Below are 27,433 nucleotides of genomic sequence, written 5' to 3'. Positions count from 1 at the left end.
CCTAGATTCTTCTTGCAGTTGTGGCTATTGAGCTAGGTTCCACCTTACTTTTCTCACCATTGAATTTTGTTAGATAGGACCCAGTGTTCAAGTCTGTCGAGATCCTTCTGGATCTTAAGCCTATCTTCTGGGATGTTGGCTATTCTTGCCAGCCGGTGTCATGTGCAGATTTAATGAGTTCCCCTTCTATTCCCTCATCTAAATCATTTATGAAGATTACCATATCTTCAGTGAGTACTGGGTCCAAAACAGAACCTTGGAATACTTATGTGTCGATGCAGTTCCATTAAAGACTTATCTACTAAGTGCAGTTTGTCAGCCAATTATGCTGTTTATCCCACATTTTTCTAACTTAATAAGAAGTAGGTTGTAGTCTACTTTGTCAAATGCCTTGTTGAAATGGAATATACTATGTCCATAGCAATTCGCTGGACTAGTGAACGTAGAAATTAATGCACTATATTTAGAATTAGTATAAATTTTAATGTATAAATTTAATATATTCTAATTTAGAAATTAGAATTTAGAAATCAGTAGACCAGTTAATTTAGAAACTTCTTTCATTTGTATAGCATCCTTAGAAACCAATGTTCATGGACAGTCAATTAATTTACTAGAAGCTGAAATAAGTTCCTTATGATTTGTTGCTGATATTAAAATTGATATGCTGCTCAACCCCTAGACATTTTGAAAAAGATTCTCCCCCCACCTGCACTTTCTTTATTGCAGATTCTGGATGTTGAGACTCTAGAAAGAGTGTTGAGAAGAGCAACCAAGTTGATTAGGGGACTGGAGGCTAAAACATACGATGAACAGTTGCAGGAACTGGGCATGCTAGTCTAGTGAAGAGAAGGCCAGGGGAGACATGATAGCAATATACCAATATTTGAGGGGCTGCCACAGAGAGGAGGGAATCAACCTGTTTTCCAAGGCAGACAAGGAATAATGATGGAAACTGACCAAGGAGAGATTCAACCTGGAAATAAGATATTTTCCGACAGTGAAAACAATCAACCAATGGAAGAGCTTCAGAAGTTGTGGGAGCTTCATCTCTGGAAGTTTCAAGAAGAGATTGGACTGCCATCTGTCAAAAATAGTATGGGGGGGGTCCTCAAACTATGGCCTGGGGGCCATATATGGCCTGCCAAAGCCATTAATCCAGTCTGCACATGAGGCTGCCCTGCCCATATCACCCTGCTCACCCGCCGGTCCCTACCCTTCAGCCAAGCACAGAATTTACCTTTGTGGGCCCCGTCAGCGGAAACTGGAAGGCAAGGCCAATGGTTTTGACTAGCAGAATGCTTCTGGAGGTGGAGGAGGCCAAAAATGGGGCACGTGGAGGCCTCCCGGGGCCTCCACGCACCCTGTTTTTGGTCTCCATGACCTCCAGTAGCACTCTGCCGGCCAAAAACGGAGTGTGCAGAGGCCCCGCTAGAGATAGAGAGAGAGAGAAAGAGACAGAGAGATGGAGGAAAAGAGAGAGAGGGAGGGAGAGAGAGAGACATTGATTGTAAGCTCCTTGGGGCTGAGAAGAATTGCTGCAAAACTGAGTTTCCTGAAGTGGATCACTATACTCCTAAACAACTTAAAAAATGATCTAGTAAAAAGAAAAGTTAACCAAAAGAGCAACATGCAAACAAAAGCAAACAAAACACCCCCAGGAGCAAAACAAATTAAAGTTTAATTTGTGTGTATTGTTTAATGGACTGCTAAATTGGCCATGCCCATCTAATCACATGACCACCCAACTGGTCCAGCCACGCCCACCCAACTGGTCCAGCCCACCAACAGTCCGAGGGATCATGAATTGGCCCCCTGTTTAAAAAGTTTGAGGACCCCTGATGTAAGGTCTGCTGGGCAGGGGTTGGACTAGATTACAAGGTCCCTTCCAACTCTGTTAATCTGTATGTATATGTATGTATGTATGTATTCTGTATCTGTATCTTCTAGGTCTGCCTTGTGACCTCCATAATTTGAACTGCCAGCCCAGTTTAGTGTTGCTGGTAAGAAAAACTGCATTGTTTGAATTTTGCACTGTTTCAAAATTCAAAATGATTTTTTTTCTCAATTAAAAGGAAAATTGCAGAAAAAATGTTTGAATAACGCTCACATAAAATAAATGCCATCCCTGACAATACTATAGTGAGCTGTTCACAGAAAATAAATTTGGAAAGGATCTTTCAAAGACTGCTTGTGGGGATGAGGCAAGAGGTATGAAACGGAGCTGGAGAAAAATGAAGTTTAAGGAGAGTTAACATAGCACGACAGAATATATTTTCTTTTCTCTTTCCCACTTAAAACTAGTAGATCAATCTTTCTTTTTTTAAATATTTCTCCTTTGAAAATCATTTTTCGTTGGGTAGAAATATTCAGAGTAAAGAGTGGAAAATTGACCCTGCTGTTTTCAGGAAGTTTCTTTTTATGGTAGAGTCCTGTCTCTGATACCATTTTATATGTATACTAAACCCATTAAATATTTCAGGGAAGGTTTATCACAGCTCCTATTTTCATAATCTTTTAGAAATGTCTTGGAGGAGGTAGTGACAAAGGTTAGTTCAACACCTCCTTGGATTTGCTGCAAGTTTTGAATGTAAGTCAAACTCAAAGGACACTGATGTTTTCTTCTCAAAGCATTTGGAAGCTCAGGATAAGTCAAGAGCAGAGGTGGTATTCAGCAGATTCTGACCAGTTCTGGAGAACTGGTAGCGGAAATTTTGAGTTCAGAGAACCGGTAAATACCACCTCTGACTGGCCCCACCCCCATCTATTCTCTGCCTCCCGAGTCCCAGCTGATCAGGCGGAAATGGGGATTTTACAGGATCCTTCCCCTGCCATGCCGACCAAGCCATGCCCATAGAACCGGTAGTAAAAAAATTGAATCCCACCACTGGTCAAGAGGTTCAGTAAGAAGAGTGAAATTTCACACTGGGCTTTCACACATCCCTATCAACTGCCAGAGAATAATAAAAGCATTTGCTATTTGAGCTTTGCCTTGCTTATACCTGCCCAGTACAAATAAGATCCTGGTAGATGTGATGTGGGCAGTTACAGGTATTTATCCATACACCTCCCTCATTTGTGCCTAAAGTCAGGGGCCAGGCCTCTATGAAAACAGACACGAGTGAAGAGAGCTAAGGCCTCCCCTGCTTTACTGATTCATCTGGCCTGCTCCTCCTCCCTCTCCTCTTTCCATTCCTCCTCCTCCTCTTGGCACCTCTAGGCTTGGGTCAGCTGGTAGGCATTAGTAAGAAAAAAAGGATAGAGGAGGGGTCAGGTGAGTTATTTCTCTCACATGCATGGTTTTTTTCACCCAATAATTTTTGTCCATCCTACCCAATTTATCAATGAATGGTATATTGAGTCAAATATCATATCAGTCCCATTCTTTATCCTCTTTCTTGCACTGCCATTTGCTGACTTCATGAAAAATAATTTTTACACAGTTACAATATTTACAATAATTACACAGATGGTATGATTTTTGGACTACTTGCTATTTGGGGGTTTAGGTTTCTGGGTGTAGTTGCACTATGACATGTATAATTAGTTATGAGTCATTCCCTGGGCAATGCCAAAATCATTAGCCACACTCCATTCGATGGTGAAAAAAGTAAGGTTCTGCATTTAGGCAAGAAAAACAAAATGCACAGGTACAGTATATGTAATACCTTGCTCAATAGTAGTAACTGTGAGAGGAATCTTGGAGTCCTAGTGGACAACCATTTAAATATGAGCCACCAGTGTGCAGTAGCTGCCAAAAAAGCCAACACAGTACTAGGCTGCATAAACAGGGATAGATTCAAGATCACGTGATGTGTTAATACCACTTTATAATGCCATGGTAAGGCCACACTTGGAATACTACATTCAGTTTTGGTTGCCACGAAGTAAAAAAAAATGTTGAGACTCTAGAAAGTACAAAGAAGAGTAACAAAGATGATTAGGGGACTGGAGGCTAAAACATATGAAGAACGGTTGCAGAAACTGGACTAGGGGAGACATGATAGCAGTGTTCCAATATCTCTGGGGTTGCCACAAAGAGGGAGTCAAGCTATTCTCCAAAGCACCTGAGGGTAGGACAAGAAGCAATGGGTGGAAATTAATCAAGGAGAGAAGCAACTTAGAACTAAGGAGAAATTTCCTGACAGTTAGAACAATAAATCAGTGGAACAACTTGCCTCCAGAAGTTGTGAATGCTCCAATACTGGAAGTTTTTAAAACGCTGGATAATCATTTGTCTGAAGTGGTGTAGGGTTTCCTGCCTAAGCAGAGGGTTGGACTAGAAGACCTCCAAGGTCCCTTCCAACTCTGTTATTCTAAAGTCTAAACTCCCATTGATTTTAGCTAATCTATAGCGCTGGAAGAAGATGACCATCTAATGAGAAATCTATTGGATACTTCATCCATACTGGAGCTGGCACAGCCTTACCCTTTAAGCCAAATCAGGGTAGTGCTGGATTCTGCATGCACTGTTGGCATTAAATGAATATTTAACAACAACAATAATAAGAGCAGGGTGTCTAGAAGCAAAGGTCTGTTACACCTCATGGGACCTGCAGCTGTTCCTATGGGCAACAGCCAGAAGCCACAGCCGAGAGAGGGGGAACTGGCAGCCACTGTGCTTCTCTCCTTCATCTCTCGCTCTTGCTCAATTCTGTCTGTCTTTTTCTTCCTCTCTTTTGTCTTCCTCCATCTGCCTGAATCCAGAGTTCAGAAAAGTCATTGGTTACTGTGGTAACATCTGCCCTCCCCTTGCCTTCCCCTAATAATACTGTAGCCTAGCCAATGGAGCAGGGAATATTTCCCCCCTCTGTACACAAAAAACACACATGCACATATTAAAGGGCTCTTGGCAAAGCTTAGAGCCCACCTGGCAGAGCCTTGGCTGAAAAATACTTCAATGGGTCCCAATCATCTTACATGATAGATCAGAGCAACTTCTTCCCATCAGCCTAATGACATTCTGAGGGGAAAAGAAGCAAGAGAGCCATAAAAAAAGTAACAGGAGTATATTTACAGACATGAGGGGAGAGGAAGAGAGAGGGGGGAGAAGAGAAGAGAAAAAAAGAAGACAAATGATTTAAGAAATGAACAGTGAAACAGAAAAGGAGAAAGCAAGAAGTAGGGAAACTGCTGGCGGAAGTGCCCCTGCTAGTCCTGCGGCTGTGCTGGGCCCTGATCCAGCCTCGCTCCGGACCATTGTTTCCCTGCCTGGCCCCCCAAGTCCAAGTTCATCTGGGTGTGACATCATGTCTGGTTGCTCAGGGAAACCAGACGGGCCAGACGTGACATTGGTTATGGGCTGGGAAGGGGAGCAAATCTCATTCCTGTTCTGCTCTGCTCCTTCATTCACCACCAGGGAGCAATGGAGGCTAGGAAGGAAAGACAGATCAAGCTGAGAGCTGTCTTATGTGGGACAGGAGGAATGGAGAAAAAAATCATGTTGGACTTGGAATGTTCCCTCCCCATGGTATTCAACTTTTCTTTGTTGCTTTAACCTTCATACCATCAAGATTTTCCCTTCTGGTTGTGGCACTGGCATGATTAAAATTGCCCTGAATAATATAACAACCCAGTCCTTTTATTCATTGTGCAACAAAATACAATTTTTGTTCAATCATTATACGGTATTCTCTGCTGCACAGAAACTATAAATATGCAGGTCCTTCTTTCCTTCCTCCTTGCCCTGTCTTTTTCTACTTTTCTGAGAGGCTGGTATGCTCTGCGAACAAGAGTACCAATGGCACTTAATGGCAACCACCCATAATATCACTGGTGCTGAGCAACACACTCCTTCTCTCATCCAGTTGGAAAAGAGGGTCACCTCCCCCCCCCCACTACATTGTGCATTCTCTAAGCAACTTTATCTCAAAGCAGAGCTAGTGTAGCCTATTAAAAATCAGGGGAACAAACAGCGCAGTTCTTCTTCATTTCTTGGAAGCAATTGTATGGTTTGTGAACTATTCTCTCCTCCTCTAGATGTTATTCCTCTTCCATGTGTCTCTCAGGTTATATCAGTGATGGTGAACCTTTCTGGCTCCGAGTGCTGAAAAGGGAGTGTGCACGCGTACAGCACCAAGTGCCAAAAATGGAGCACTTTGCATGCGCACTCGTCAGGGCCGCGGCCAGGAAGAGGAGCTGCCCAGGGGTCATGCACACGGCGGATAAGATACTTCCATGAAAACAAATCTTCCGGTTACTAGAGCACATGCACACATGCCAATCAGGTGGCTGGCGCGCATGCTCACGCCAGAAAACAGAAGACCAGTTCTTCTGCTTTCCGGCACTGCCAAACACACAAAGGCCAGCTAATCATCATGTGTACAAGCACGCCAGAAGCCTGGAAGAGGAACGGGCGTTGGCGTATGTGCCAGGTGACATGACTCCACGTGCCACTTCGGGCACTCATGCCATAGCTTTGCCATTACGAGGTTATATAGTTTCCCTTATACAAGTAAATACCATGTAGAGAAAATATAAAGTTAGGATTTCTAGTTGCAGTGATTATATGTGACAAAAACAATGCGTCATAAACTCAGTTTGCATTTTAAACCATATGAGTAATGGTGGAGCAAAGCTTCCTGAGCAGTCACCATTTGGTGGAGCTTAGAAAGGAAAGAGATTAGAAACGAACTTCTCTTGGACACAATAAGGATGTGACTTAAAACTTCTGTGGCTGCTGATATTAACGAAGGGGTTTGGCATCAGCTTTCTTTTTTGTTTTCAAATGATATTACTGTTCGGAATAACCTTTTACTATAGTAGTCTAGACTACTACCTCCATCTTCATCTCCATCTCTATCTCTATTTCACCACCATGGAGGTTCTCTTGCATGTATGCAACCACCCTGTTTCCCCAAAAATAAGATATCCCCTGATAATAAATCCAATTGGGCTTTTGAACGCATGGCAATAAGGCCAAGCGCTTATTTCAGGGTTCAAAAAAATATATAACACACTTATTTTTGGGGAAACACGGTACTTTGCACAATAATTTAGAGCAGGGGTAGTCAACCTTTTTATACCTACCACCCACTTTTGTGTCTCTGTTAGTAGTAAAATTTTCTAACCGCCCATCGGTTCCACAGTAATGCGCCATGTATCGTTGTCTGCGCATGCCTCTCGCGCATCATGGATTAGGTTTGAGGGAGGCGCCGGCTACCAGCTCTGCTTGTCTGTTACAGCTGGGTGGTGTGGGGGGAGATGCGCAAACTATTCTGGGACGAGCATCTTTTGTTTGAGGTCGCACTATAGCACCATTTAGTTTCACTTACGTAACGTGAACTAAACTTATGCGCGGGCGATACAAATAGTATATTTTCAGAAATTTAAATTGTCACGGGGAATTTTATAAAAACCTAATGAAAATGTTTTTAAATAATGCTATGAATTTTTTTAAAAAGTCAATTAAATTAAAAAAAAGGAAAGTGCTTCAGTTTCGGATAAAACCCCTACCGCCCACCATGAAAGCTGGAACGCCCACTAGTGGGCGGTAGGGACCAGGTTGACTACCAGTGATTTAGAGGATCAGTTAATTACTAGCCAACTGTCTCCAGCTTCTTATTCTATGACTTTATAATTCCAATGGGAGGTATCAAGAAACCAGCCAGATTATTTCCTTTTTACTCCCAGAAGGAGCTAAATTGGTGGAACTCAGAGAAAACATAATAAACCAAAGTGCATGGTAGGAGCAGGAAGGCTTTACAATTTGAAAGTGGGAGGCTTATTGAAGTGGGAGAATAACAGTGGGGCAAACAGGATCAGTTTTAATTTTTAAAATGTGCAAGCCAGGGGTGAAATCTACTTACCTTCCTTACTGGTCCAGAAGTGCATGCATGTCACATGCACACAAAGACCTTCTGAGCATGTGCAGAAGGTAAAAAACACATTACTTCCTGGTTAAAACCAGGAAGTAATGACACCTGGGCAGATGGGCAGAGCTTAGTTCTGCCATCGCTACCAGATTGCCAAACTACCGGCCACGATCACTACGGATCACACAATCTGGTCCGATCCGGGAGCATTTCACCCTTGGTGCAAGCTTTTTTTCCAAAGGGGTGCTGGTGGAATAAACACAATATGGATTGGGACAATGTGGGACAAAGTCTACACTCTTCAGTCATATGTGCATACTTAAGGAGTGTGAATTCTGGTATGACGAGTGGTTGTAGGTAGCGGGTCCCTCTGTATCCAGGAATTTGTCATCTTTGGTCTTAAGATGAGGTAGCACTACCTCAGACAGACTGGGTGCATAACTTGAGGCGCCTCTTGGACTCACGGCTCCTGCTAGAAGAGCAGGTGGCAGCCATGGCTAGGATGGCCTTTGCTCAAAACTGTGTTGTGCACTACTTATGCCCATACTGGATAGGGAGGCGCTCTGCTCATGCCCTGGTCATCTCCCATCTGAACTACTGCAATGTGCTCTACATGAGGCTATTCTTGAAAAGTATCTGTAAGTTTCAGTTGATGCAGAATGCAGCAGCATGAGCTATATTGGGAGCCTAAAGAAGGGCACATGTAACACTTCTGCTCCACAAACTACATCAGGTGCCATTCTGCTTTTGGATCCAACTCAAGGTGTTGGTTATGATGCATGACATGGGGCCAAGCTACTTACAGAACTGGCTTCATCTCATTACATTGACCTAGCCCATCAAGTCAGCCAGGGAAGGTATGCTGCAGACCTTGTCAGTTAAAAGAATTGGTGGGATCTAGGAAGAGAGCCTTCTCAACCATTGTTCCTGCCCTTTGATATATTCTGCCTCAGAGGTGAGGCAGACTCCAGTCTCCTAGCCTTGCGAAAAGGGGTTAAAACAAGGTTCTGCGGCCTTGCATGGGGAGCCAAAGGAGCACACAGTTGTGGAGTTAATTGGTGCCATAAGTTGCCTTTGTCAACTAATTTTTAACAGAGTTTAATTACTCTTGCCTCCTTAGAAATTAATTTAAATTTTTAATTCAAAAATTTTAATTTTACCGGTAACGTTTTAATTTTTGTATACTGTTTTGATGTTTTGTTGTACATGGAAATAAACAAAACCCTAATTCTGTTAATGACTGAATGCATAGATTTGGAAATAGCATCTTCCAGGCATACAGATATATTGCTTGAATGCTTAGGAAGTATTGTGATGTCATTATTAAACAAAGTTTAGCATAATGGAAATAAGTTGCATGGATGAATCTGACTGAGATGGTGTAGGGTTCCTGCCTAGGCAGGGGGTTGGACTAGAAGGCCTCCAAGGTCCCTTCCAACTCTGTTGTTATGTTATGTTATGTTATGTTATGTCCGTTTCATTCTTTTCTTGAGATAAACTTCATTTTTATTTCTACTTAGGGTAAACATAACTTGTTAATTATTTGAACTTGAATATCTGTAGTTAACCTTAACTACTACCAAATTTATATCACAAGTCATGAGTACTTCTTTAAACAAATAATAGTTAAAATTAATTATCATTAATGGTGATGAAATTTATTCCAAACACCATGAGGAAAAGTGAGGAGCTGGAGAGATCACATTCTGCTCTTGCCCATGCACTAGAAGCTAAACTATGTTTTTTTATTATATGTGCGAGCATGCCAAGTGATGGTATATTCTTCCCAAAACATATCGAGATTGGAAAAATTATGGGTAACTATGGGTGATAATTATGATTAGTGCACATATACAACCTTTCTATACTCTGTTTGCATATAGAGAGTAAAATACATATCACGATCAATATGATTTTTTGCCATGTGAATATAGACTAAACATTCTGCATCAGTTTGAAAGCAGCAGCTTCAAATCTCTGTGTTCCTATAATAGCCACAGGAAAATTGAACTTATTTGTTTCTTGATTCTGCAAGAGAAAAATTAACTTCAAGGCTCTGCAGCTTTCCCTAAGAGCAGAGAAATGAAATTGACTGGTGTTTTGTCAATTTCTCCCTTCTATTTGGCAGGAAAGGAACAGCTGTAAAGCACTAAGTCACTGGGCCCTTAGCAGCCTTTTTTTTGTGAAGTGCCAAGTGGATATGAGGAGATTATTGCTGCCACAGAATCTGAAGAGCTTGATGTAAATTTATTCTTGTCAGCATATCAAATTGGCATAAAGAAAGACAGTTGGTTTCTAAACTGCTTTTCAGGGTTTGAGCATGACAATAATAGCAGTGTGGAAGTCTCTGTGGAGTAGTCTTGAGCCATTCTTCATTTCATTCCATGGTGAGAACAAATGAACAGTAAATACATCATATCTTCAGAGACAGTGACTTGCCCAAAGGCACCCAACGAACATAGTTGAGCAGACTGATGGATCTTCCCCATTCCCCAGCCTGTCACTGAAATATATTCCAGCTTTGGAATCTTTTCAAATTCCATCTTAGACTGAGACTCATAAGCCAAAGACCCTCTCTGAAACTCAGTTTCTTGTATGAAAAATGAAGGCCATAATTTCTGAAACATGACTGTCTTTCGACAATCTCCCAAAGAGTTCTGCTGTAAATTCTGGACTTTATGGCACACCCCATGAGTAAATACTTAGATTCCTAATGTTCAGTCCTAATTTTTATTCTGCAACTGAACTCTCTTATTCATAGGTAGAAAAATTCTGAGGTGATCCACATCCATCCCTTCCACAGAGCCATTGCCCTCCCCTTCCCACATAAGGCAAGCTACATTTGGGGTACTGTAGCACATATACCCCTACGAAGCTGGTTCCCCCTACCTGAGATTGCTGGGGGATGTTTAGAAAGTTGCCGTCCCGGGGTCCGATGCCGACAAACCGGTTGGCAGAGGAGGAGGAGCCTGGCGCTGAGAATGCTAGAGGGGAAAGAGATGTGAGGCCGTTAGGGCCACTAGGTGAGGCTGATGGCATTGATGGCAAAGGATGGGCATGCAGGCCCGTCAGATGAGACTCAAGATAGCAAAATCCAAAGGAAAAAAAAGGGCATCACCTTTTCCTCCCCAGAATACCCTCTTGTCAGTGAACACAAAAGAATGGACCAGCTAGCTCTTAGTTGTCAGTGGGGCTTCCTTTGAGTGATGGTAAATACTTTTGTTTTTGTTTGTTTGTTTGAGATACAGGAATTTAAGGATATTGACAGAAAAAGCCAGCTTTACTACAGGAGTAATCCCAACAGCTTGATGGAAACTTCCATAAAATCATATATAATATCCCCTGTGCCTTTATTGGGGGGAATTGCATTATTTTATTATATAGGTTTTACTGAGTGAGATGAATATTGAGGAGAATCTGGCTTTTGTTCCATAAACCTCATTTCTCTTGGGCATATTATTTCTTTCTGGGTATAGGTCCAAAGCCTTCATTTTGTGGCCTAGTTTTCTCTGCATCCCTGGAGAAGGCTGGGGGCTTCTATGTTATAACCGCTATTGGTAGACTCAGGCAGACCTCCTACCCATTTGTAGGAAAGATGGCATTCCAGTACATGACCATGTATGGGCCTGCCAGGAGATGGAGTCTCTAGGTCTGCATGCCTCTCCTGGGCACAGCACTGTGTGCCAGAAATAACTAAGCTCAGCTCTTTGGTATTTAGTTGGTGGCAGAAGAAGGCAGAGCTCTAGATGAAGCTACATAAGGGGAAGAGAATAGACGTGGGAGATTCCCTCATCCCCAACCTCATCTCCGATTTGAAAACCTGTCTGGGGCTATGAACTATTGTAAATGTTATCTAGAGGTACTACAAACCTCATGGTAATATATACACATACACACTGGCAGGAGTACACAAAACAGCCAAGTATGGGATTCCACACTAAGCCTTTGATCACAATAGTGCTCAACACTTAAAGCTGATTTCTCCACTGCCCAACCTGATAGGACATTGATGGGAAGGCAGAAGCTCTTGTTTGGTGAGTTTAAGACCTGGTTTATGGAGATAACTTCAGGATTTGGCTATAAGAACCAAATGGTTTTTGCTAGCCTGCAACAATTTACATCACATACTCTCTGGTTCTCAATGGAACACTGGAAGCCTATGGACTAGATTTCTGTTTGTTGACTTCCAAGTACCTAAAGGGATGAAGAGATGAGCTACACAATGAGTATGCCCACATGAGGGATCTATTACTATGCTGTTTCTGGGGTTATACTACTGGACAGGGGTTGAATTTTACTGGTCACTGTTAAAAAAATGAACAAAATGGGATTATGTAAGAGAGATATTTTAGAACTTTTCCTACATATAAGGAGTTTTTTTTTCAAGAACGGAGAGCATTCAAATATTTAATAAATTTGAGAGAAACAATTATTCTTATTTATCTTCATCACTAACACCAACACCTTACTGGCAATCTGATATGGCTCAGAGCAGCATTAATACTTTATACTGGTTCCTGATGATCACACATATCAGTTCTTAATGAGAGTTGGGGTTGCATTTCAAACTTAGAAGCAGCTGCAACACTCCCTTTCCTTCTGAAACCTTTGTTAGCCACCTTGTGAGAGTAGGAAGATGGCGATCAGTACGTAACATAGCTCCAGAATTTTTCTTTATGTCTATAGCTTGTCACCACCCCTTTCTTCTTATTCCCACCCCCTCCCATAAATTACCATAAATTTAATGAAGAGTATGAACAATGTGAGAGTGAGTAATGCCATGAGCACAGATGTAGAAAAGAAAAGAAAAAGAAAGGAGGGAAGGAGAAAAAGCAAAAAAGAAAATGATACTGTAGCCAATCCTTATCTCCAAAGGGACTCTTTGAAGCCAAGAAAAATGGTAATAATTACTTCATTGGAGATCTAGAAGTTTTAACTTCCACCCCATTTTTAATCAATCTGGTAGGATTACCATTTCTAGGATGGATCCAGGCTTCCTATTGCATAATGCCACCACTCTTCACCAGGAGATACCTGCCCTTCTAAAACAGGGAACAGAAGTTCTAGATTTCTGATCTACACACTCTTACTCAACTGTCTGGGTTCTATTTATCATCAAACATCAAGGCCATTTTCTGGAAGTTCTGTTTCCCAATGTCTCCTCCTTCTCCCTTCCTTCCATCAGATTATCCTTTCCTGAGAAAGCACAGACCACAATTTGGGGTGATGGGAGAAAGCTTCCTATGGATTTTAGTGAGAATTTATATTTGAAGTACCATAATATCCATAAATACAACCCTTCCTCACATTACAAAACTCAAATTTCTCTCAATATTGCTTATTCTCAGAATTATCTATGGTTTATTTTTCTCCCTTGAAAAAATCCCCAAATTTACCAAGAAGCCACCATGGCAACCAACGATATAATGAAAAAAATAAAAAAATAAACGTGTTGGAGTTGGGCAGCTACTGCATCTTTAAACGCTGGGGAATGGGATGGAAGGTGTAAAGGGATAATGGCAGCTAAGGAAAGGGGTCAGATGGGGTGTTTAAACCTTAAAAATAAGCACAAAGCACAAGACTTGATGATGACAACATGGTGCCCCAAGCCCACCTTCTGAATCTACCAGTTGCTTATAGCTTGCTTTTTTCCTCTCATTCCCATTTGTCTATATTCAATTCACCTTTTTTTCCCTTTCTTCTTCTCATTTGTGCCTCTTTTCTTCTACATTTGTTACTGTGCACATTCTTCTTTGTTTTCCTTTTCATTGCCCATCTTTTAGTCTTGTTCCTCCTGCTCTCATTATTATTATTTCTGCCTTACTTGACATCTAGTGAGGGCCCTGGGGTGGGAAATGGAGACTAAGTTCCATTTTGCTTTGTGGTTTGGGTTACACTTGGGTCCACTTACAGGGTGACGTTGGTGTCGGCGCTCCGCCCTCTGGGTTAGTGCTGGTGGATTTTGTATCAGGCATTGGAAGGGGCACTGGTCTGGCCACAGGTGGAGGTGGCGGCAGCAAAAATGACCCCGTGACTTTGCCCTGGCCGCTACCGTTAGGCTGCGAACAACATAAATACAGTGATGCGTGAACGAGACAAGGCAACGTTAAAGATGCAGTATCTGCTGGCGGCTCTTGGGGCAGAGAAGTGGAGGGACTTTAATTTTATTTAAAATACCATTTTTCGCCCCCTTCTTTCTTCTTCAAATTATACTTTAGTTTTATATTTTCCCCTTACCTCCCTCAAACATTTCCCACATCAAACATTTCCCACATCCTCAATCTCTTCCTTTCAGATGTGTCTGTCCTATTTTCTTATTACAAGTCAGGCCTGAGTCATTATCAAGGGGTTGCCTTTGTTCCCACAGAATAGGCAGGGCTGAACAATGACTACTTTATTGAGATAACAAACCAATGACTTCATGGAATTATTCATTATCTCTGAAAACTTCTTATTAATGCAAAAGCAACCATTCTCTACCTATTCTTCTGGTTAGATTGGCTGCATCTAAGGCATGTCCCTCCTCCTAGACTTTGTGGGTCTGCAGATTTCAATGCCTAATTGAATGAACCTATAGGAAAATATGTATGCACTGTACACATATAGCCTGAGCTATATATTTATTATTAATGACTTTTTTCTTTTTTCTCAGCAAAACGCCCACCATGGATCTAAAAAAAAAAGTATGAATCTAGTTCTTAGAAATGAGCACAGGATATTATCGCGGGTACCCAGATTTCCTTGGATTCTGTAACATTTTAAAATATGATTGCTATTACTACTACTATTAATATCAAAATTTGAAAACAAACAAATGGAAGGAATCAAGAGTGGTACACCAATTGTTATTGGGGAACTATACCACAAGAACTTAGAAAGAATTTGAATTGCTGAAATTTGAAACAATTTCTGACACCTCAAACAGCAGCACTGATGGGAACCTCAGAATTAGATACTGTCTTTACAATTCCCAAATTCTTGGGGAGAGCTTGAGTTTGAGACAAAGAAAATATTTGGCTGTGATACAGAAATCAGTGGAATAATAACTTAAATTCACTTGTATCACAGAACTAATGAGTTTGGATTAGTAGAAAATATTTAATTTTGATTATTCATAATTTTCATGCTAGAAGCTTTGGGGCAATTATTTTCTGGTATTGGTTCCTCCCTGCCACGTGCAATCTATAGGAAGCAACAGTTTTTCTATTTGGATTCTGTAGCAAGCAAAATCCATGGAAAGGATATTACATTAATAATTAGGACTTTACAGACATGTGCAAGAAAGTGGGGCTTATTTTGTGATTTTAAAATTAGAATAGAATAGAGTTGGAAGGGACCTTGAAGGTCTTCTAGTCCAGCCCCCTGCTCAAGCAGGAGAACCTATACAATCTCAGACAAGTAACTGTCCAGTCTCTTCTTAAAAACCTCCAGTGGTGGAGCACCCATGATTTCTGAAGGCAAGCTGTTGAGAATTTTACCAGCTCCTAAACAGAGGTTCCCTTTGCCAAGAAGCCACAATTAATGTGTTCCCATCATTTTTCTGCAATCAATCTACTTTCTCCTAGACTTGTTAGAATTGCAGTTTATAAACCATTGCCTTCCAAGGCTTGGTCAAAGTCCTCAGAGTGTTCAGAAGCAGAAATATCTAGATTTTTGATGGCAGACCAATGCTCTATAAACCAGGAACCAACATAAAATTCAGTCATTACGTAAGTTTAAGAATGACAATAAAGTACCATAAGCCATCAACATCGAGTTTTACTAACAACTCTACTGTTTGATCTCTGGAATTGCTTTATTCCTAGAGCAGTGAGTCAGGATAATTATCCTGAGTAATATGCTTTGCTGGAGTAAACAACAAAGCATGGTAAGGAATCTTAATGAGTCTGTCGTTTTTTAGCTTAGATGGGCCTGTCTATGGCTGAAAGCTCTTCTCCTCAGACTTAATGCCAGCTGATCTGCTTCCATACTAGCTTATTATCCTGCAATTGCCATTTTGGATTCATTTATTTCTTATAAGAAAACCATCAATATTATGGTCAGACTTCACTGAATTATTTTATGTGCTGTCCTCCTAAGGTTTTTTAAAGAACTACTTTTTAATTTTTGGAGGGAATAGTACTATAAAATACTTTTGCACCATCATCAAACTTTCCACTTTAGACAGGAAATTCACTGCTGAGGCTTTTCAGGCTAAATGATTTTTAAAAAGCTGCTTGTTTGAAATTTCAGTTTATGTCATTGTATCCTGTTCAGTGAAACTGTAAACAAATTATGAATAAGAAATTTTAGATCTGTGTGTATGTAAAAGGAATGGTTTCCCTGGTTTTTTTCTTCTTCTGGGTAGTGAAATATTTTACTATGACAAAGGAAAGAAAAATCAAGGATCCAGGAATTCAGTACATTCATAATCTGGACAGGAAAAATGCTAATTAAAAAGGGCCAATACAAAACTGTTCTTTTAATCATACGGATCAGGAAACAATAGGCTAACAACTGCCATGAAAGGAAACTTCTACAAGACATTTTGTAATAGGACTTACAGATGCATCAATATTTTAGAAAAATCCTGGCTATGGATTACAATAAAACAAAAACAGCAGCAAACAGTAATTTCTCATAGGATTTTAACCACTCCTGACTTTCTTGCCCTCTAAAGAAATAGAGGCACTAGCTACTGTTCCCACGAAGCCAGACTTAACAAATTCCTCTGTTTCAACTGTGATCCATCAACTTGCTCCCCTGGATTTTTGCAATTTAGTTTTTATTCATTTATTACAATAATTTGTCAGCAGCCTACTTGTCAGGCTCAAGGTAGCTTACCATATTAAATGGTTTGCACACCACTGGCACTAAATTGCTTTAGGAATGGAAGCTACTGTGGTTTAATACTTTCATCCCTCATGGGGGGAAAGGTGTTAAAGATAAATAATGGTTCTCTTTCAAGACTCTTTTCAGCTCACAGAGGTTGGCTACAAAGGGATTATTAAGGAGATATACTTGTTTATAACATCAGAACCTTGAATTATTATCTATCAGGTCATGGGGGGGGGGTTGCCTTTCAATAGGAGTGCTCAAACTGAGCAAAACATATTGTTGAGAATATATTAAAATCAATATTTAAGTACAATCCAATTTACATAGGTAAGCTGGAATCAAAAGTGACTATAAAAAAGTTACCCATGCCTCAACATTTAATATTTAAGTTTATTGATTTTCCTCTTCCCCTTTCTTCCCCAAAGTAAAACTAAAGATCATAAACTTCAAAACTCTAGGGTGTTCTGAAAAATTCTCATTTCCAGGTTTATAAGTTCTTTTCCAGTATTGCAAAGCCTAATATCTTTGGATCCTGCCATTCATGTCAGTTTCACAAATGTCACAAAGATTAACATTCTAGAATGTGCTCAGTGCAACCTCTGGGATTCTCTTTTGTTCAGGAGCTCTGAAGACTTTAAACCCTTCAGAAACTTATTTGGAAAAAAGGTGCAGACAGAATTGGGGTAGAGAAATCGGATGATAGGGAAAGTAAAACCTGACTGGGCTATACCTGCCCATTCTGTAGAAGTCAGTTCCCACATAAGGTCAAACAGAAGAGAAGGTTCTCTTTTGAATATGCTGCATCTCTCTCATCTATCCTTTTTTTAAAATATTCTGGCTGCCCTGAAGTTAGTTTTCTTCAGCCTGAATGTTTGGCCTTGTAATTCAGTCTAATTTCTGAGGTAAAGGTAAGATGCCAAGAGCAAGCCAGTATCAGTCAGACAGTTCTTTCAAGGAAAGAAGGCCCATTCTGCCAGACTCACAGGACTAGTTAATACTGCTTACTGTATCACATATTTCCCTATGCCTTTAGCAGGCAGGCAGGCAGGCAGGCAGGCAGGCAGGCAGGCAGGCAGGCAGTGTTTGGGAGGGAGACAGAGAGGGAGAAGAGGCAGAAAAGGGCTGTAAGGCAGGATTCTGGTGGACTGGCCGGCATCCCTGGGCTAAGGTGCGAGGCTCTTACCTGCCCAGAGCCCTGGCCTGAGCCATCCGAGCATACAAACTGCACAAATTCCTTCAGCGAGTCCTGGCCGTGGTGGTGGTGGTAGCGGATGGTCGGGTGTGTGAAGTAGGGGCTGGACTGTTGGATGATGGAGGTTGACGGGAAGTGCAGGGCCGACGCTGTGGCACGGGGGCTTCCTGGAGAGTGTAAGGACAGATGGATAGAAATAGAGAGAGAAGCACAGAGACAGAAAGAGTGAGAGAGTGACAGAAAGAGATGTCAGTAACAACCCCCATGCCATGCTGCTTCCACAGCCCAATAGCTACCTATACCATCAAGGCCTCTGCTGAAAAATTATCCCCATATTCTTAATTTTCAAAGCTGTTTCAATTAAGGATTGTCACAATCCCAACAAGGAGTGGTAGTTTCTTTTTCTCAAAAGAGGTTAGCATTTGCAAAGATGTGCAAGCAGGTTTGAGCTGCATGCATTATACATTTGGAATTTGCAACCACCATGTATGTACCATGCACATATACATGCAGTAAAAATGGGGTATACATTTGCTTCCGAACATGTATTTATGTCTCTAACATCTTTACTAAATTTTATTGATGTCCCCTTCCTCATTTCTTATATACTTTATTTCAGAGTGGTAACCTAATCAAAATGAAGTACAAGTACCTATATTTTCTTACATTTATATCTTATTACTATACTCTCATCTATTTCTTTCTTCTTTTGAATGCCTCCCTTCTTCTCCCATCTTCTAATTCATTAGTATCCATCTTTTTCTCTTAAACTGTTCTATAAAGCATGGATGTACATTAAAATCAATAACTTCTAACTGACACCCAAGTGTAAAAGGGCAAAAGTGCATAACATAGCCCTCTCTTTGGGAATTATTGGCACATTGTAGAATGGAAAGGGAAGAGGGAAATCAGCCAAGAAACCAGCTGTTGTGTACTGGGGATTGACTCTCTCCTACTGTATGTGGCTAAAGTTCCTCCTACACAGAGTTATACACTAGGCAGATGGAGGAAATTGTAATAGGGAATCAGGATGAGAGCAAAGCAGATATTCATAACAATTAAATATAGGCTATACTAAGCAACTAGAAGGAGGGTTAGAAATTAAGCATATAGAACAGAGGAATGAGCTGTAATTCTTTCACTAATTTAGACACCCCAAGCCAATCTCCAATTTGCTGACTGAGTGAACAGTAGTAAGGGAAATCCAGAGATTTGAACAAACTATTTTGTTGTTTTCAGAGATGATAACTGCAGGGCTGCAAAAGTGAAGTGTATTTGTTGGGCAATTTTTTGCATAGGAAAATTCAGCACCGAAATTAATGAGTACAGGTAGTCCTCAATTTATGAGCACAATTGAGCCCAAAATTTCTGTTGCTAAGTGAGATAGTTAAGTTTGCCCTATTTTACCACCTTTCTTGCCATAGTTAAGTGAATCACTGCAGTTATTAAATTAGTAGCAAAGCACTTAGATTTATATACCGCTTTATAGGCCTCTCTAAGCAGTTTACAGAGTCAGCATATTGCCCCCAACAATCTGGGTCCTCATTGTACTGACCTTGGAAGGATGGAAGGCTGAGTCAACCTTGAGCCGGTGGGAATCGAACTGCTGGCAGTCAGCAGTGAGTTAGTCTGCAATGCTACATTCTAACCACTGTGGCACCATGGCTCTTAGTAACATGGTTGTTAAGTGAATCTGGCTTCCCCACTGACTATGCTTGTCTGAAAGGTGATCACAAGTCCCCAGGACACTGCAACTGTCATAAATGAGTCAGTTGCCAAGCGTCTGAATTTTGATCACAGGACCATAAGGATACAGCAACATCCATAAGTAAGAAAAATGATTATAAGCCACTTTTTTCAGTGCTGTTGTAACTTTGAACAGTCACTAAATGAACTATTATAAGTTGAGGACTACCTGTAAAGGCTTTTGAAATGTGATTTCTATACTATGTTATAACTATGTCAGAGTAGAATGTAAGCCTTCAACAAAAAGTATTGGTGCCCTTTATAAAATAACTGCTTGTTTAATTATTGTATCTTTTAGCTAATGGCTTTCACCCAAGCTTGGGATCAACTGTATCCAATGTATATTTCAAATGGCAGGTCAGAAAGGTTTTTTTGCCTAACACTTGACCTATTTTAGCTTACCTCTGCTTCCTTTAATATTATGCCTTTTCTTCTTTCTGTAATATAGATTACATAATTCTTTAAACCCATTACCTGGAGTCCTGTACTGCCTACTCCTTGAAAAGCTGCTTATTATACACTTTCACTAGCTGTCTGAGAACTTGCAGGACAAAGAGAAGAGAGAAATCAGTCCTGCCACAATAATTTATTCTGTTAGATCACCAAAGTAGTATTATACTATGACCTCATACAAAGTGGAGACTTAGTAGAGACTCAAGCAAGTAATGGCCTCTCTCGAAACATACCACTGACATTAGTTCTTACAAAACAACTTCATCTTCATAAGTCCTACATCTCTCTGACAATGCACTTCAATTGGCACTAACTTTACAATGATATTGTCTCTTTAACTGCCATCCATGGCAGGATCCAAAACACAGACAAGCAAGGAACTCTTCAGCCTAGTAATGTTTAAAATGTTAGTACTCTGTTTACAAAACCTTTTTGATGCTTCAGGGCAAGCCATTTGACAGTGTGGCTTAGTGGCTTATCTAGATAAGAGGCTGCAGGAATGTATTCTAAACTTGCTTGTTCTATTCCTTACCTGAATCACCTCATCAGATATGTTGCTACTTGAATTAAAATGCTTTCTTCTATTTCTTCCCTCCCTCTACTGCACACATATGTGCAACCTCTACAGTACAGTATAGTACATGATGCAGCACATCACTGTAAGTGATATAAAGACACTATTAATCAGAAACCACAACATCATCCTAAGAAAAGCCAGACACCAAAAACTGTGACAGCATCCCTAAACTTCAAACTTTATGCTTATGGTTAATTACAAAAAATATAAATACCTCCAGCATATACATCTGTATCATAGTTCTTCCTAAACACTAGTCATAGGCATTTGTAAATAACACTTAAATAGATTCTCTGATCGTTTGATCTAAGCACATAGACATTAAATGCCTTGGCTGAAGGCTGAATGTGCCATGACCTAAACAAGGAAAAGGTCAAGCATGTTATAGCCTGTTCTTCAAGAAATTGGGGGTGGCACAAAGGCTCAGCAGTTGGGTGTTGGGTTTGAGATCCAAGAGTCACGCGATGGGGTGAGTTCTTGCCCCAGCCCCTGACCACCTAGCAGTTTAAAAGCATGCAAATGCAAGTAGATACACAGGTTCCACTTCAGTGGGGAGGAAACAACGCTTTGGGACATCATGTTGGCCACATGACCACGGAAATATCTTAGGATAATGCTCGCTCACTGGCCCTTGAAATAGAGATAAGCATTGCCCCCTATAGTCGGTTATGACTAGCGGAGTAAAATCCTCAGGGATTCCTTCCTTTCCTCTCGCCTTCAAGAAATTATTGCATTTATTTTTAAAATGCTGATTTCTTTATAACCCTACCTGTACAATGAAAAAATCTTTAGACGTCTTTCTTTAGATGACCTCATTATCACAAAAAATGGCAGATAGAAGACAAATCTAGTGTCTTTTCTGCACTGGCACCTTAGTATTTTTGAAGTCCTATGGTTCTCTCCCTGCTCTAATGGGATTTTAATGCCTAGGGAAAAATCTTTTAAAATCCCTTAAGCACTTTAAACTGGTATTTTTTTCTCCAATGCTTGGACTTCATTACATTTTCCCATCTGCTGTTTTCATTTTAATGCTGTTATTTTATTATATGCATTTCATTACTTTTGTTGTAGTATTTTATTTCTATTTTCATTACAAGACCACCCTGTGAAAGTGACTTGGAAGGGCAGGATATAAATAACAAAAATAAAAATAATAAAAAATAATTTTAGAAGTGAAATAAGTGTAGCCATTCAAGCTCCAAACAGACTCTCAAAATATACTGAAATACAGACTTTTAAAAGATTTTAAGAAATGTACTGAAAATACATTTGTCATTTTCACTTTCATGGGGCTTAGGGTTCTACTTCAATTTCAAGCACACCTCAGAGAAGCAAGGATAGGTATTTCAGCTTGAAACAATAAGCCACTAGAAATCTGACAACTCAATGTATCAAATCTAGTCTATAGGTTAGATTTGCCTTTCTTAGATGCAACCTTTGAATATCCTAGTTTTTTAAACAAAATATTTAAATGTAGTTGTCCATTCATTCTGCAGTCTCCTTTTCCAAAGCATTTTCAAATAAGCATTGGAAGCTAACCTGGATCTCAGTCCATCTATGTACTGCTATCAATTCAAACTTGGTGCTGTGGCTTTCAAGTTAATCTGATTCATCAAAACTTTCCACTTTATATGCCATCTTAAGGATAAATTCTTAAGAATGCAGTTTGCAATCAATGTGTTAAGCCATTTTGGCAAAAAAAGAAAAAAAGAAAAAAGAAAAAAAGAAAGCAAGCAAGCAGGGGAACAAAAGACAGAGGAAGTGAAAGAGAGAAAAAGAGACAGCAAGAGACTATTGCCAGAACCGAGGTGGTTGAATCTATTGACATGCCCTACCAAGGAGACAACTTTGTCCCTTGCCTCCCATCTTGCCCACAATCCACCCATTCGCCCCCCTAAGAAAATGGCTTTGTTCTCACCTGGTCTGACTCCTGCTAGGACAGGCAGCGGGTGGTGGGTGAAAGCCATTCTCGGGGAGGTGGTGTGGGAGGACAGGGCACTGCAGAAATCCAGCTTTCCTGACTTCTTTAAAGAAGCCGGTCCTGGCAAGGAATCAGGGAGAAAGTTCATGGTTTAACAGGTGGAGGAAAGATGGATTAGTAGTTAGCCATGCTCTTTCATTCACTTCTGTGGTCCAACTTATGTTCTACAACAGATCTAAGGGATTATATTGGGAATGGCTGCTTTCAATTTTAAGTTTCTCTACCTGTCACTAAACAGGTTAAAGAAGCAGCTCACATGTCTATTCTGCATAAAAGCCAACAATGAAGTAGACGTAGATAGATAGACAGCATTATTATTCATTATTTCTACAGCACTTAATATATACTATTAAGAGCAATCTCCATGTGTCTCTAAGGTGCCTCCATCAATAAAATAAAAATAAATAAAATCTCCTTTGTGTCAGGTTTGGTTCCCTCATGGAACCTACATTCATCTAGGCAACATACAAAAGTGGCTGCCTTAGCCCAATTCCAGGAATTTTTTTTGATTAATTTTTTTTTTACTTGTACTCCAGCCTACGGCCCTGGGACTCCTTTTTTGTCTCTCATTCAAATACATAAACTTAGCTACCAAGTGTAGACTAGATAAGCCAGGTTCTATCACTTGCTAAGACATCAATCAAGGTGTGCAATAAATTAGTGTTTTGACTCCATCAGGTTGCAACACTTCATTTCCTTTCAAGATTTTAGATTTTTCCCCATTTCTGCTACTCACTATTCCTTGTCCCAGAGCACATCTAAGTTTGTTATATCTCAGTGACAAGATGTAATCTGAATGCTTATTAGGATTTTCAAAGCCCTGCACCAGAGCAGTTTCTTGCCTTTGTTCTAAAGCAGTCTTGCTTCAGTGGAGTTTGCCATGTGATTAAAAATGTTTATTTGCATGACAAATGTTACTCTTCCTTTGAATTAACAGTTATTAAACATCAATATAAATTTGTTCAAAGGCTGTTTAAGTTTGCTCCACAGTTCCCTGCAAAGACATCGATTTGTAACGTCATTTGAGCAAGGCCTTAGTTGGGTGCCAGGAGAACTAATCATAGCCAAAAAGTGAAAAAAGTAAATAGTAAAAGGCATAGGTACATGCAAAAAACTCCTCTTAATAATTCACAAAAGAACTATTGAAATTCCTTATTTTCCAGAAATGGCTTCACTGTTCAGCACAGCTGAAATACTTTCCTGATGTATTTTCCTGAATTTCTTGATTCCTACTCCCCCCCCCCGAAATTATTATTTATTTATTAGATTTAGATTCTATTTCTATTTTCTATCACTCAAGGCAGCATCCATACAGTAATACTCCCGGGTTTGGGTTTGTCTGAGAGAGTGACTGGTGTAAAATCATGTTTCCAGCTTCCATGGCTAGAGCTCATCATATTCCAGTTTTTATCCACTATGTCAGAGGTCCCCAGCCCCTGGTCCATGGCCCACTACTGGAGCTTGAGCCTTTCGGAACTAGGCTTTGGAAGTGGTGGGCAAGCGTGTGCATGCTCCATTTGCACAAATGGAGCTGCACGTGGGCGCTTGCCTGCTGCTCACATAGAACCATCCCCTGTCCCTCTCCCTCTCCCCTGCCAGTCTGCAAAGCCAAAAAGGTTGAGGAACTCTGCACTATGCGACAGTGGCTCTCTTGGCTTGACTGATACACTTCTGTGAAGTACTGGTGGGGGGGCAGATATCAAGGTGGGAAACCAAAGTGCCAAGCACGTGTCTGTCTTCAGTTTATTTATCTGGTTTTTTATTTAATATATTTAATCACAGGGTTGCCTCTTCCCCCCCAAAAAACTTTGTATGTTGTACAAATGTGAGAAACCAAGCAGGCTATTCCAATTTTTTCTATCTTATATACCAGGTTGTGGTAGGACTGGGTCTTGCTAAAAGAGGAATGATCAGCTTGTAATTTAGACGACTATACAGAATTGTATGTTATGACCTCTCACAAGGCCCATGAGAAAATCTCAGTAAAATCAGACACGGGAACAAGCAGCCTATGCAGTTATATCTCAAGGATATAATTAGTCTGCTACTACAAAATAAGTACATTATAATTAAGGAATCTTGGAATGTGTTTGTCATTGTCAATATTTTTTCTTACATATTACAAGGCTTAATATCCTTATAATTTAATACAGTATATAAGTATCAAGAGCCTTGTAAGATATTCCGTAACAGACCAGTTTGGTCTGTTCTGATCTAATAGTTAAGGTACCAGGCTAGTAACCAAGAGACTATGAGCTTTTAGGCAAGAAAGCCAGTTGGGTAATTTTGGGCCAGTCATTCTCTCTCAGCCCATGACACAAAGCTTGGATGAGACAAGCCAGTCAGCCACTTTCTATCACAACCAATGGATCAACACTTGGTTGATCCAAAAAAAGTAGATCCTGAATTTGTGAGAAAACGCTACGAAGAAAAAAAAATCCCAACATTTTAAATGTTACTTAAAAATTGTTGTAGGACTCAGTTTTGACTGATACACTGATGATGGAGGTTGAAGAATTTACACTGTATTTTTGTCCTGTTTTTCATATTCTTGGTGTCCTACAATAGATAAATACACATAGTAATTTTATCTATGAATGAGGAAGTTGCAACTGACTGAGAGTACTTCTGCAGTTGAAATTGGAAATGTTAGTATTTTGCAATGGGGAAATGCTTCACTGGAAATTTTTAAGAAAATGTTGGATAATCATTTGTCTGAAATGGTATAGGGTTTCCTGCCTGGGCAGGGGGTTGGACTAGAAGACCTCCAAGGTCCCTTCCAGCTCTGTTATTATTATTATTATATATCTGGGAGTCCCCAGGAAAAAAGAGAGTGCAAACAGCGGTGCAATAGAAATAAACAAATATTTTGAATAAGATGAAGGAAAAAAGATCCTATATCCACTCTATAGAGTGTCCATATAAATTATCAACAAATAAGAAGTAAATCAAGAAATTCAAACTAATATGTAAAATGTAAATATGGAAGAATGTCATATGAATTGAAAGCTTTAAAGCTTAAAAGATAAGTGATTGAATTTTGGATGTATTCAAAAGTAGATGGGTATACTCAAGAACAAAATGTTGAACTGTCAGAGCGATGGTCAGATCATTTCATTTGGCCAGCCACAATTTAGAAATTGTGATATGTGCTTAAGGTTCTTCAAATCAAAGGACTTATTGCTTTCTTCCCTCAGGCAACTGTTTAGTGAATAATGCCTCTTTTTCATAGCTTGACTATGTCTTGTTTCAATAGATACTGCTGTCATCAGCATATATCACTCATTATTGGTATATCAAAATATTTATTAAATAGGCTTGCAAGTTTAATCTGCAAAGCTGTTTTATTATTTACTATTAATTAATATAGATAATTTTCATTTCTGTACTTGATTTATGCAGGATTTGGAATTATCCATGGCTAAACAAAGAATATTGCTTAAGCATGCCTTTTTAGAACAACCACTTAAGAGTTATTTCCTGTATGTTAAGGACATAAAAAGACATATCCAGCATTCTGTTCTTAAAGAAGCTACCCCAAACCTTCAGACTTGCACAAAAGATCTGCAGGAAATAGCACCTTATTAATTGTTATTTATTAACAGTGAACTCAGTTTATGACAGTGGTTAATAATATAGTTAAATGTTACAGATCCACATGTAAAAGGAAAATATTACCAGACTTGGTGGAATTCAAGATCAGCAGTAATACAAACCAACCCTAGGAGAGGAGGTTTTATTAGGTAGTGCACAAAGAGTTCAGTAAGAATTTAATATCTTTCTTCCCCTGTCCTTACCACTTTCTATGGAGAGACAATCAAGAGCATCCTGTCTGATTTGGAAGAATTATTGCTTTGGACAGGAAAGTAGTGCAGAGTGTGGTGAGGATAGCAGAAAAGATTATTGGTAGTTCACTTCCTTCTATCTAGGACAGGGGTGTCAAACTCAATTTCATTGAGGGCCACATTAGCATTACGGTTGCCTTCAAAGAGCCAAATGGACATGGCTGGGTAGGCATGGCTGGCTCAACTGACAAAAGGAGTTGAAGGATTTTTCAAGTCCAGAACTACAAGAGAAAATTTGGAAGTGGCCCAGACAGTTACCTCCCTGATTCACAGGATAAGGAGGTTCAGCACAATCAAATTTCATAAATTTGATTATTGCAGCCAATCTCAATAAAAGTAGACTTTAGCCTTCTGGGAAGTTGATTTCTGGTCTGAGCAGCCCAGAAGTGATGCTCAGGGTCCAGAACCTCCTGGGGGGATTTGGCCTGTTGCTCCTCAACCCCCTCACTTAAACAGCTCCTTTGGAGGCAGACCAGCTGATGGGATTCAGGAGATGCTGGAACGACTTTGAGCACTGGGAAGCTCAGAACATGTCCAGTTACTCCATGGACGGAGCCTCGATGGACCAAGAGACAGAAAGCAGGATTGGAAGGCGAGCCTTGAATGAAATCCCAATTCCTGCAGAGGGCTGGGCTTGGGCAGGGCAGAGCAAGAAGTCCCAGCTGCCTCTTGGGGATGGGAACTTCTCACCTTCCCATTTGCTGGGAGTGTTGATGTAGCTGCGAGTGGAAGGCTCATCCCATGTGTGCGGCTGGAGCTGAAGCACAAGATTGATGGTGGAGGCCCAAGTGGGCAGGGGTCACAATGTGGCAGTGACAACGACTCGCTAGGCTGCCTTGCCACAGCTACATTGTCTTTATTTGCCCGCAGCTGCTGCAGCTGGGACAGGGCAGATGGTCGCCCAGCACATCCGATGAGCCAGATTGTGTGCCTCCCCCTCCATGTCTCTGCCTCCACCTGCTGCTTAAAGGGCTGGCCCGACAGTTGTGGTGCTCGGACCCAGCTGTG

The 27,433-nt window shown here is 40.4% G+C and overlaps 1 protein-coding gene across 10 annotated transcripts in view; it reads right to left on the bottom strand.

The window, feature by feature from the left end:
- The window catches only part of NFIX (nuclear factor I X), a 280,610-nt gene that overhangs the window by 14,882 nt on the left and 238,295 nt on the right, over nucleotides 1–27,433 (bottom strand). For 2 of the 10 annotated variants that reach the window (XM_058168384.1, XM_058168386.1), the window contains 4 exons: nucleotides 22,518–22,640; nucleotides 17,815–17,990; nucleotides 13,726–13,873; nucleotides 10,704–10,798 (listed from right to left, as the gene is read on the bottom strand). The exons of 1 other annotated variant lie outside the window; for it this stretch is intronic. In XM_058168384.1, the coding sequence (XP_058024367.1) occupies nucleotides 10,704–10,798; nucleotides 13,726–13,873; nucleotides 17,815–17,990; nucleotides 22,518–22,640 (542 nt within the window). The remainder of the gene's footprint in view (nucleotides 1–10,703; nucleotides 10,799–13,725; nucleotides 13,874–17,814; nucleotides 17,991–22,517; nucleotides 22,641–27,433) is intronic. 7 more of the 10 variants (XM_058168379.1, XM_058168378.1, XM_058168380.1 and 4 more) reach the window with 7 other exon arrangements.

The sequence above is a fragment of the Ahaetulla prasina genome, chromosome 2 (genome assembly GCF_028640845.1).
Source record: "Ahaetulla prasina isolate Xishuangbanna chromosome 2, ASM2864084v1, whole genome shotgun sequence".
NCBI lineage: Eukaryota > Metazoa > Chordata > Lepidosauria > Squamata > Colubridae > Ahaetulla > Ahaetulla prasina.
Note: the sequence above shows the minus strand (reverse complement) of the source record. Positions and strands in the feature narration are given on the sequence as shown.